Below are 12,089 nucleotides of genomic sequence, written 5' to 3'. Positions count from 1 at the left end.
TAAATGTAAGGCCAGAAACTATCAAACTCTTAGAGGAAAACATAGGCTGAACACTCTATGACATAAATCACAGCAAGATCCTTTTTGACCCACCTCCTAGAGAAATGGAAATACAAAACAAAAATAAACAAATGGGACCTAATGAAACTTCAAAGCTTTTGCACAGCAAAGGAAACCATAAACAAGACCAAAAGACAACCCTCAGAATGGGAGAAAATATTTGCAAATGAAGCAACTGACAAAGGATTAATCTCCAAAATTTACAAGCAGCTCATGCAGCTCAATAACAAAAAAACAAACAACCCAATCCAAAAATGGGCAGAAGACCTAAATAGACATTTCTCCAAAGAAGATATACAGACTGCCAACAAACACATGAAAGAATGCTCAACATCATTAATCATTAGAGAAATGCAAATCAAAACTACAATGAGATATCATCTCACACCAGTCAGATTGGCCATCATCAAAAAATCTAGAAACAATAAATGCTGGAGAGGGTGTGGAGAAAAGGGAACACTGTTGCACTGCTGGTGGGAATGTGAATTGGTACAGCCACTATGGAGAACAGTATGGAGGTTCCTTAAAAAAACTACAAATAGAACTACCATATGACCCAGCAATCCCACTACTGGGCATATACCCTGAGAAGACCATAATTCAAAAAGAGTCATGTACCAAAATGTTCATTGCAGCTCTATTTACAATAGCCAGGAGATGGAAACAACCTAAGTGTCCATCATCGGATGAATGGATAAAGAAGATGTGACACATATATACAATGGAATATTACTCAGCCATAAAAAGAAACAAAATTGAGCTATTTGTAATGAGGTGGATGGACCTAGGTCTGTCATACAGAGTGAAGTAAGTCAGAAAGAGAAAGACAAATACCATATGCTAACACATATATGTGGAATTTAAGAACAAAAAAATGTCATGAAGAACCTAGGGGTAAGACAGGAATAAAGACACAGACGTACTAGAGAATGGACTTGAGGATATGGGGAGGGGCAAGGGTAAACTGTGACAAAGTGAGAGAGTGGCATGGACATATATACACTACCAAACATAAAATAGATAGCTAGTGGGAAGCAGCCGCATAGCACAGGGAGATCAGCTCGGTGCTTTGTGACCACCTAGAGGGGTGGGATAGGGAGGGTGGGAGGGAGACGCAAGAGGGAAGAGATATTGGAACATATGTATGTGTATAACTGATTCACTTTGTTGTAACGCAGAAACTAACACACCATTGTAAAGCAATTATACTCCAGTAAAGATGTAAAAAAAAAAAAGTCACATTGGTGGAAATCTCTCTGCCTATTCAGCTATTTTTTTTTTTTTTTTTTTTTTTTTGTGGTATGCGGGCCTCTCACTGTTGTGGCCTCTCCCGTTGCGGAGCACAGGCTCCGGACGCGCAGGCTCAGCAGCCATGGCTCACGGGCCCAGCCGCTCCGCGGCATATGGGATCCTCCCAGACCGGGGCACGAACCCGTATCCCCTGCATCGGCAGGCGGACTCTCAACCACTGCGCCACCAGGGAGGCCCTCAGCTATTTTTAAAATATAGCAAAGGTTATATTTTCATTGCAGTGCCTCTCAAACTTTAATGTGCATCTGAGTCATCTGGGGATTTTGGTAAAATGCAGATTCCTTACTGAGTAGATCTGGAGTAGGACTGAAAATTCTGCATTTCTAACAAGCTTCCAAGTGATGCTGATGTTGCTGATCCTAGGATCATTTTGAGTAGCAAGACTCTAGAGTTATGATTCTCAAACTCATTTGATCATAAGAAGCTTTTTTTCCCCCCAGAGAATATACCTCCAATTACTTATCTTACTGATATATTTTCTTACATCATCCAGTAGTATATGTGGACTTTCAAAATACATTAAAGGAACATATACATTATTCTGGTATATAATGTGAGGGGAGGCATTGTCTAAGCAATTTAATCTTTTTTTTCTTGAGATATAATTGACATGTAACATTAGTTTCAGGATTCGATCTTTGTATATATTGTGAAAAGAGCATCACAGTAAATCTGGTTAACATCCATCACCACACATACGATAGTTACAGTTGTTTTTTTTTCTTGTGGTGGGAGCTTTTAAGATCTCCTCTGTTAGCAACTTTGAAATATATAATACAGTCTTAACTATAGAAAGCTTTTAGAAGTATTTTGTACTGACAGAATGCCAGCAGACATTTATGAGATATAATGTATGCTTACATCGAGGGTAGGCAAACTAGAGCCCACAGGCCAAATCCAGCCCACCACATGTTTTTAAAAATAAAGTTGTATTGGACCATAGCCACACCTAGTTACTTATATATTGTCCATGGCTACTTTCCTACTACACCAACAGAGTTGAGTAGTTGCAACAGAGACCATATGGCCCACAAAGCCTGAAATAGTTACAGTGTGGTCCTTCACAGAAAAAGTTTGCTGACCCTTGCTTAGAGTAAAGTCAGCAGGAAAAAAAAAGTTTTCAAAGATTGACTTGATAAATTTTAAAAAAACAACTTTTAAAATGATTTTCAACTTTGAGGAATGGAGCATCAGAACCACCTAAGGAGCTTTTTCAAAACACTGGTGCACTTCATTCCTTTCAGCCCTCAGCAGTTCATACATCCTTGAATGCGTGTGTGTGTGTGTGTGTGTGTGTGTGTGTGTGTGTGTGTAGGTGGGGAGTGGTGTGGTTTGGAGGACATTGGTAGTTTGAGAATCTCTCAAATGATTCTAATTCATAAATGTGTTGTTTCCCCTATTAAGACTTTTTTTAATAGAAGAACCATAAAAAGTAATAACCCATTATTTTATTAATAACAAAGAACAAATACACTGAAATAAGACAAGGTACATAATATATACCAGCATTCATCAGAATGCATACATCATTATAACACACAATGATGCTGCCTTCCAATTTTAATATTGCTATAGCATTTTGTAAAGTTTCTTTTAGGGGCGATAGTTCAAATATTGTTAGCAGTGAAATTACCATGCTTCTCATACTGAAGTGTTGATTAATAATTTTTTAATATAACATATTCGAAACTTGGTGCTTCAAAATAAGCTATCCCAGCCCAAGCCTTGTACTTTGCTCATGTTTCAGGTTCAGAGATTTCTTTTATACTTTCTTTTGTAGTTTTGCCAGCTTGAAGTTAGCTAATGGTGGTTTTTGGGTAGAGGGTATTCTAAAGTGATTTTTCTTTGCAGATTCATCAATGGGTTTTACTTTTTTTTTTTTATGTTGTGTAGAAACAAAAATTCTTTAAGTGAATAAAGTCTGAGCATTTGGGAACACTTTTCTCTTCAAATTGCTAAGTGGAATTGTAAGTGGAAGAAGTTTGTATGATTTTTTTATAAATATTGTATTCTTAACAAAAATCTGTTTACTGCATTATAAGCACTAAATCTCAAGAACTTTGTTGTTTGTGTTTCATTCATTTCACTTATTTTCACAGAACTTCATAGCAACCGAAGTACTCAAGCTGTTCAGTCTTAAAAAGGAGCCAAACCACAAAACAGATTGGCAGAAAATGATAAAATTTGGAAGAAAGAAAAGAGACCGAGTGGATCATATCCTGGTCAGTGTATAAAACTGAACTATTTTTATTTTGACCATCTTTTCCAAAATCAGAATGTAGTTAGATTTTTAAAGGAAAGGGAATATAATTGATCTTAAGTCTATGACAGTAAATTCTTAAAGCCCTTGTTTGCTGCATTTCTTTCTGCCCCTTAGTTTTGGAAATTGCTTTCTTTTAAATTCAGTAGATGAATATTTAACTTAACAGTATTTTTGTGGGTGTGGAGAACTTGAGAAATAAAAAGTTGAGTGGAAGCAAACTTAAGGTTCTGAATTGAAGAGACCAGTGTAGACTAGGGCCAGACTACCTGAGTTTAAATCCCTGTTCTGGCACTTTACTTGGTGTGTAATCTTGGACAGATTAACCTCTTTGTGCCGCATTTTCCTATCTGCAAAATGAAGATGATATAATAGTACCTACCTGGGGCTTCCCTGGTGGCGCAGTGGTTGAGAGTCCGCCTGCCGATGCAGGGGACACGGGTTCGTGCCCCGGTCCGGGAAGATCCCACGTGCTGCGAAGCGGCTAGGCCCGTGAGCCGTGGCCGCTGAGCCTGCATGTCCGGAGCCTGTTCTCCGCAACTGGGAGAGGCCACAACAGTGAGAGGCCCGTGTACCGCAAAAAAAAAAAAAAAATAGTACCTACCTGATAAAATTATTAAGAGAATTAAATGAGTATTTATATATGTGTATAGAATAGTGCCCTGCATATTAGCTGTTATTTCATCATCATTATTATCCAGAACTTTATCTGAATAGGATTTATTCTAATTTGCAATATATTTTCTAGCATTAGAAAAATGCCTATCAAACAACAACACCAAAAAAAAGAAAAAAGGAAGGGGGAAAAAAGGTCTTTTATTCTTTCTTCCCTAAAAGAATGTTAAGATGTTAAGTAGTAGCAGACCTTAGGAAACTCAGATGTTAATTGATTCAGGTTTATTTCCAGATATTTTCTCTCTGGACTTTATATCTTACCTATATTTATATTCATATCATGAAAAAAACTGCAATGCTTAAATTTATCAGTTTTCCCCAAGTATGTACCTTTCTAGTGCTTCATTTACTCAGTAATAACTTTACTAGATAAACATTTGTTAAACATTCTTTCTCATGTCTTATTTGATCCTCACAATAATTGTATGAGGTAGGATGGACTAATGTTACTGTTTTACAAATGAGGAAGTTTAGATTCAAAGATATTAAGTGACTTGCCCAGCAAGTAAGAGCCAGGACTTTAACCAATTAGTTCTTCATAGATCTTGGCCTCTCAAGGTGGACTTGCTCTCATATTTCTACAATAGCTTAGAGTTTGAGTTATTATTAATTACCAAGATGTTACTTCTTCCACTTTTTAAGGAATTAAAGAAAAAAGCACATCAAGAGACATTCATTTACCCTACTATCAGTTGAATTGATCATAATCCCTATAAATCATCTCTGTGCATGCATTTAGTCAAGAATTGTGCTAATTAAGGACTGATGTTACAATAGTAAGCAAAATAGACATAGACCCTGCCTTCATGGATTTACAGTTTGCTGGCAGAAGCTAGCCATTAATATATAATTTATACAAGTGTGTAATGATAAATTAAATGATAAAAATAGAAGAATAGGGAGCTGTTGTAAAAGCATATGGAGGAAACTGATCTGATGAGGATGGTCAGGAAAGGCTTCCCTGAGGAAGTGACAGCTGAGCTGAGATCTTAAAGATGAATAAGCATTAACTGAGTTCCGTGATAGAGAGAAGAGCAATTCAGGGAGAGGAGACTACACGTGCGAAGACCTGAAATGGGAAGGAGCATGGAAATGAAATGTCATTGTGGCTGGAGAGTGAGTTGAAATACCTGGGCCTATGTAACTTTTTTCATGAGTTCACTCTTCTTAATGTTTAGTGAAATGATACTGTTAGCAACTTGAGTTAATTATTAACAAGAAATGCTAAATAAACTGGTCACCCTTCCTACTATTAGATTTAGCCACCTCTGGCATTTGGATATTCTAATGCTTGTACATTTTAGAGAGATTGAGATTTAAAACAACAATTTTCATGACACATAAAACAAAAATTTTGCCACTAATACAAAAGAAAAGGGTCTCAAAAATAGAAATTTCAAATGCGTTTTAAAAATCATTTATTTTAAAATAATCATTCTCATTTTAGAAAATTTAAAATACTGATTAGTCAAAAGAAAATAATCATGACAACCTTACCACCTAGATAACTCTTAATTATTTTGATATATAGACTTAGAGTTTCTTTTTATACTGAGAATTTTTTTTTAATCATTTGGGATCATAGTCTCTTTTGTATTCTGATTGTTTTTGCTTAATTAAACGTGGATGTTTTTCCTTGTTTTTAAATGTTCCTTTATTTTATATCATTTTTTAATAAATTTATTCCATTTTATTTTTTGTGGAAATATAGCAGTCATTGTAGAATTATGTAACAAAACAGACAAAACTCAAGGAGCTTTTGCTCTAGTTAAGGAGACAGATAAGTAAGAAAAGTAGATACAGAGAGAGGGAATAAGGGAATACTGGGGTGATTTGACTTACATTTTAACAGGACCCCTCTGGCTGCTGCGTTGAGGATAGACTGAAGCAAAGGTGGGAGTAAGGAGGCCAGGAGTATATTGTCATAATCCAGGCAAGTGATAGTAGTGGCTAAGACCAGTTTGGTGGTATTGGAGATGGTGAGAACAGTTTTCAAAATAGAACAACAGAACTGCTGATAAATCGAATGTGGAATATAAGAGAGAGAGGTATTAAGAATAACCCCATCGGGTTGGTGTGAGTCGCTGAGGAAGGGAATTGCCTTTTGCTGATTTGAGGAAGACTGAGAGAAGCAGGTTTGGAAGGAACATCAAGAGTTCTGTTTTGAATGTATTAAATTTGAAATGTCTAATAAACATCCAAATGGAGATACTGAGTAGGCTATTAGATATATGAGCCTGGAGCTCAGGCAAGAGAGGTAGGCTGGAGATGTGAATTCAGGAGTGGTGAACATATAGATGGTAGTCAAAGCCATGAAGGAGAGTGTAGACCAATAGAGAGGAGGTCCAAGGACTGCTTCTTGACAAATTCCAATGTTTCGAGAGTTAAGAAGGTGAGGAGGAACCAACAGAGACTAAGGAGCAGCCGATGGGGTAGAACCAGGAGAGTGTGAGGTCCTGGAAGCCAGGTGAAAGTGTTTCAAGGAGGAAAAATGAATTACCTGTGTCAAGTGCTGCTCATTGGTCAAGTAAGATAACGACTGAGAATTTACCATTGGATTTAGCAATGTGGAGGTCTTTGTTGATCTTAACATCAATACAGGTAGTTTTTGTGGCATGGATAAGGTAAAAGCTTGATTTGAGTAGGTTTCAAGAGAGAATGAAAGACAAATTAAGGAGAGCAAAATTGGACACTTAAAACGAGTTTTTTTGTGAAGAGAAAAATGGAGGGAAATGGTAACAAGAGAAGGGCTCTTTTAGCTTGAAAGAGATACGCCGATAGGAAAAAATTGTGATGATACAGAGAAGAAAGGAGAACTGCTGGAGCAGTGTTCCTGAATAGACACAGATGGAATCCATGCAAGTGGAGGGGTTGGCCTCAAACTGAATATCAATTGCCCTTCTAAAACAATTCTAACATGATAACCTATTATATTTAATATTTCATAATAAACAGTTGCTTTTTCCAGATTAAGAAATGTATAATTTAGCTGTTGTTGCTTGGACTAGGAAAGTCCCTAATCAGTCTGTGTGTCTTTAGGCATTATTTGAGGTGAGTAAAATACAAAGAATGTGTTTTTTAGGTGTTAAAGGCCTCTGTTGGCCAAAAAAGAAGAGAAATCTTCTTTTGGCTCTAGTTCTCCTTTACTATCCCCTTACCACTTCACAAAGATATTGGTTAATTTACATGTTAAGTTGGCTAAGAATATGGGCTATTTTTAGCGATGTATTCTCAAAGTATATATGATGTGGAATGAGTAGAAGTAATTAGACCAATCTTTGTATATCCTTTGTATACAGTAGCCTTGGGAAATCTCCCTACTGTAGGTAGAATTGCATTTAAAATGACAAATCCTGCAGTGAAACTACCTAGCTAATGATTGAATCTCCTTTACAGATTAAGATCTGATAAGGTACTCAACAGCTCCTGAGTTTTTACTTACTGTTGATAAGTTCTTTCTCATATTAAGCCTAAATTGGTTTTCACGTAATGAATTATAATTTGCTTTTACGGCTTTAAGGCTTTACATAACAATTTTAATTCTTCCTACATGCCTTTGAAGCGGCTGTAATGTTTCATCAGTCTTTTTCTCCCTATTAAACATTGATATTCTCTCCTGTTGTCTGATAGCATTTTTTTGAGCCCCTTTCAACCTCATCAGCTTTAGCTCTTTGTCAGTGTCCCTCCTTAAATACACTGCTCAGAATTGACAATATACAGGCATACCTCATTTTATTGCACTTTGCTTTATTGTGCTTCCTAGCTACTGCAGGGTTTTTTTTGTTTGTTTTAACAAATTGAAGGTTTGTAGCAATCCTGCATTGTCAGATAACGGTTAGATTTTTTAACAATAAAGTGTTTTTTAATTAAGGTATGTACATTGATTTTTACACATAATGCTGTTGCACACTTAATAGGCTACAGTATTGTGTAAACGTAACTTTCACGTGCACTGAGAAACCAAAAAATTTGTGTGACTAGCTATATTGCGATATTTGCTTTATTGCACTGGTCTGGAAGTGAACCCACAATATCTCTGAGGTATGCCTGTAATATCTTGTGTTATTGCTTAATTAGTACAGTCACATAACCTTCTTTTTTCTAGATACTATCCTTTGATGAATGCAGTTTATAATCACGTTCGTTTTATTTTTAGCTATACCATTCTCATGGGACTCACAAAAGCTTGGAAAAATTCTAAGACCCAAATCTCAACCTGTGCTTTTGTGGTTATTTTTTTGATCCAAGTACAGGACCTTATTTTATTCCTTCTTTTTGTTAAATTTGGCCCATCATTCCAAGCTTATCAACACATTTTTTTTTTTTTTTTGCGGTACGCGGGCTTCTCACTGCTGTGGCCTCTCCCGTTGCGGAGCACAGGCTCCGGACGCGCAGGACAACACATTTTTAGGTTCTTTCTTTTAACATAGCTATTGTGTTTCCCAGCTTTCACGTCAGCTCTAAAATTGAGGTACCTGCCTTCATCTAGGTCATTGCTAAAAATGATGAACTCAGCAGAGCCAAAGACAGCCATAAAACACTCACTAAAAAACGATATGCCAGATATTTATTTAACACCTTCTATTTGCACTGTCCTGGCCACTGGGAAATTATAAATAAAAAGAAATCCCACAGCCTAGCGGGAGAACAGATGCACAGAATACAAAATTCTGTAGGATAATTACTACGATGGAATATGAACAAGATAGATTGGGAGCACAGAGGAAAAAGCTCTTGAGTCTTCCAGGCAGAAACTTCCTTCCAGGTTGATAGTTGTCTTGTCCTTCAGTCCAAAAAAGTGCACATCCACCTAACTGACCTGTCTCTACTTCACCATCTTGTTCACAGGGGTATGGTGAAAGGACATATGCTTGCTGAAATCTGGCCACATTCTATTTACCACTTTTCTCTTTTCTACCAGCCTAATACCCTGTCCAAAAAAAAAAAAAAGTTAGACTGACTTTTTAATTTAATTATTTATATATAATACATATTAATTTACATACATACACACATACATATTAAGGAGCAGCAGCAAGGGAAGTGTGTGATTGAATAGAATAGATTCCCAAAACCAGAAGAAAATGGAGGCATATTTGCAGGTTGTGAGATCTCTCAGTTGCCACAGTTGAGGTTGCAAACTGGGCTTTGTGCTTTCTGATGGCCAAAGAAAAAAGGAAAACACGATGTTCTTACTGGCTGGGAGGGAAATAATTCCTGTTCTTACAGAGGAGCAAAGCTTTTGCTATACTGATGAGGCACAGTGCGGACTCATCACGGCTTCACTGAGAGATATAATGGATAATGTCCTGAGCATATGTTCCTGCTGTAAGGGCAAAAATGATTACATTAGGACAGTGTTTCCTAAATTTTATTATTGCGTAGGAAATTGTTCAAGGAACAAATTTAATAATAAGGCTGAGAGAACTTAGAAAAAGGAAAGCTGTGCAACTTTATTTGAACAGATAAACAAATTCATGGGAGATAAGAGATCTTTTATAGGGGACACACTTATTATTAGCTTTTCCAGAATGTGATTCTCCCTCAGCACCAGGTTGAGAAGTGTTGCATTAGGCTGTTGCCTATGGTATTGTTCATAAGAGAAGAACACCAGTTCCTTTGTATCTTAATAATATTTCTTATATAGCCACACAATTTGATTCTTTGACCAGATACATACAGGAAGCTCTGAATTAATCAAGTTCCTCTACTGGTGGACTTCTGTTTAGAATAGACTGATATACATTGTGAAACTCCCAGAGGGAGATTTCTAAAACTTATTTGACCATATCACCCTTTTTGGTGGTATTTCTGTCCAGGGAGCACGCATTAGGGAACAAAGAAAGGGATATTTTATATAGGCTTCAAGCAGCCTCACCAAGGAGAAAGAATGTGGCAGCCGCCTTGCCACATACCTGTCAACCCTAACCAAGGGTGCATGTCTGGCAGCACTGCTCTCCCACACTCCAGAATGGTGTGGCCTCTCATCCAAGAGTCTTCTCGTTTCCTCGTGCCAGAAATCAGAGCACAGGTTCCCCTCTTCACTTCCGCTGCCTTTTTCAAGAGGAACTTGTGATAAGTGCAAGTTAGGAGCTTGTTGTCACATGGCTTTTTGCCAAGTTAGACTTTTGGTTAGAGACCCTTGACACAGCAATTAACTTTGCTGAATTTGTGACTAAAGCAGGGTTTACAATCTACTATCTCCACCTGGTCTCCCATCTCACTCACAATATCATTACATACAATAAGTCTAACATGTTTCTCTTATAAGTAGTTTTTAATTTATTGTAAACAAGCAAAACATCTTGGGCAGTTCATTCTAATTTGATTCCTTTGGTTTACCTTAAGAATCCCCAAATCTGAAAATGCAAAAAGAGCATTTTATATAAAATGTAATATAACAGTGACTTTTAAAATAAACTTAAGCAATAGTACATTTAAAGAATACTCCAATGCCAAAAAAAATGGGGGGTGGGGGGGAATTCCCTGGCAGTCCAGTGGTTAGGATTTGGCACTTTCACTGCTGAGGCCTGGGTTCAGTCCCTGCCCAAGGAACTAAGATCCCACAAGCTGCGCAGTGTGGCCAAAAAAACTAAAAACTCCAACGAATATGAAATTTTACTCATTTATATACATACCCCAGAATCATATCTACTATTGTCTTTGGATGTATGCATTTTATAATTGTAAATCCATATGTCTGAACATTTGCATTCTTCTACGCATTCTTCTATGTTGACAGAGACAACATACTTGTAATCCTTAATATCTATAAAATACTGGAATATTGTCAAGGTTGACAGATTTGAAGCCAGTTTTTATTCGACAGTTGAGTTTTTTCAAACTTCTTGCAGCTTTAAAAGGGCATTGATATCATCATATAAATTAACTTTTTTTCTCTGACTTATTTTCTTGGGTTGTAGTCCGACGCATGGGGTTGCAAAGTTAGTGAATATCATTGATTCCTAGCTTTTGTGTGACAGTGATTATTCTAACCTTTCTGTTTTCTAAATTCTAGGTACAGGAGCTCCACGAGGAGGAGGCACAGTGGGTAAACTATGATGAGGATGAGTTGTGTGTGAAGATGCAGCTAGCTGATGGGATCTTTGAGACCTTGATCAGAGATACTGTTGATGTTCTGAATCAGATCAGTGAAAAACAGGGGAGAATGCTACTTGTGTGACATCTTGCAAATAAATCGAACACTGAGTGCTAATATGAGTCCTGGGCCTTTCTGCATCCTGATACACACCCCATCTCCGTCATAGCAAGAGTGCTTCTGGACCTTGTACCTGTTCTTAAAGACTACTGGTTTGGAGTTCATGGGACAATGAGGTATATCTGGTATTACAGCCTTTGCCTTTAGAGACTGTCCACTGGAATAATTGGTTGTTTTCGGTGGGCAGGGTCTGATGTTGACACACAGTATAATCCTACACCTCTTGTTAGCATCCCTACTGGGCCTCAGATGAGGGCTGAAAACACCAGACTTACCTCTTAGCTTAGACTAGGGTATCACTTCCTTGAGTCTGAAGTCAAGCAAGAGAGGTATATAGATGTGCATCATACCATTTTTGAAATGTAATCTTGGTTTGTACCATGAAAGTCATAAATGGACATTATAGTCTCTAAACAGTATTAAACCCTGAACTACTTTCAGATAGGCAAGTTTAGTAATGTGTGCCTATTTCCCATTGTGGAGTTCATTTCATTTAGTTTTGAAGACCATTTTCTTCCATTATTGCAATTGAGCAGCACCAAGTGGACTCTCAAGTTAACAGAC

General features: G+C 37.2%; 1 protein-coding gene across 2 annotated transcripts in view; it reads left to right on the top strand.

Moving 5' to 3' along the window:
* CEP350 (centrosomal protein 350) overlaps positions 1-11,513 on the top strand; it is a gene marked incomplete at its 5' end in the record, with an annotated part of 126,533 nt that extends 115,020 nt beyond the window's left edge. For both annotated transcript variants that reach the window (XM_079726989.1, XM_079726990.1), the window contains 2 exons: positions 3,471-3,599; positions 11,331-11,513. In XM_079726989.1, coding sequence (XP_079583115.1) covers positions 3,471-3,599; positions 11,331-11,489 — 288 coding nt within the window. In that variant the 3' untranslated portion in view covers positions 11,490-11,513. The remainder of the gene's footprint in view (positions 1-3,470; positions 3,600-11,330) is intronic.
* Between the last annotated feature and the right edge of the window lie 576 nt (positions 11,514-12,089).

The sequence above is a fragment of the Hyperoodon ampullatus genome (assembly GCF_949752795.1).
Source record: "Hyperoodon ampullatus genome assembly, chromosome: 2".
Classification (NCBI taxonomy): Eukaryota; Metazoa; Chordata; class Mammalia; order Artiodactyla; family Ziphiidae; genus Hyperoodon; species Hyperoodon ampullatus.
The sequence above is the reverse complement of the archived record's forward strand: the minus strand, read 5'-3'. Positions and strand labels throughout refer to the sequence as shown.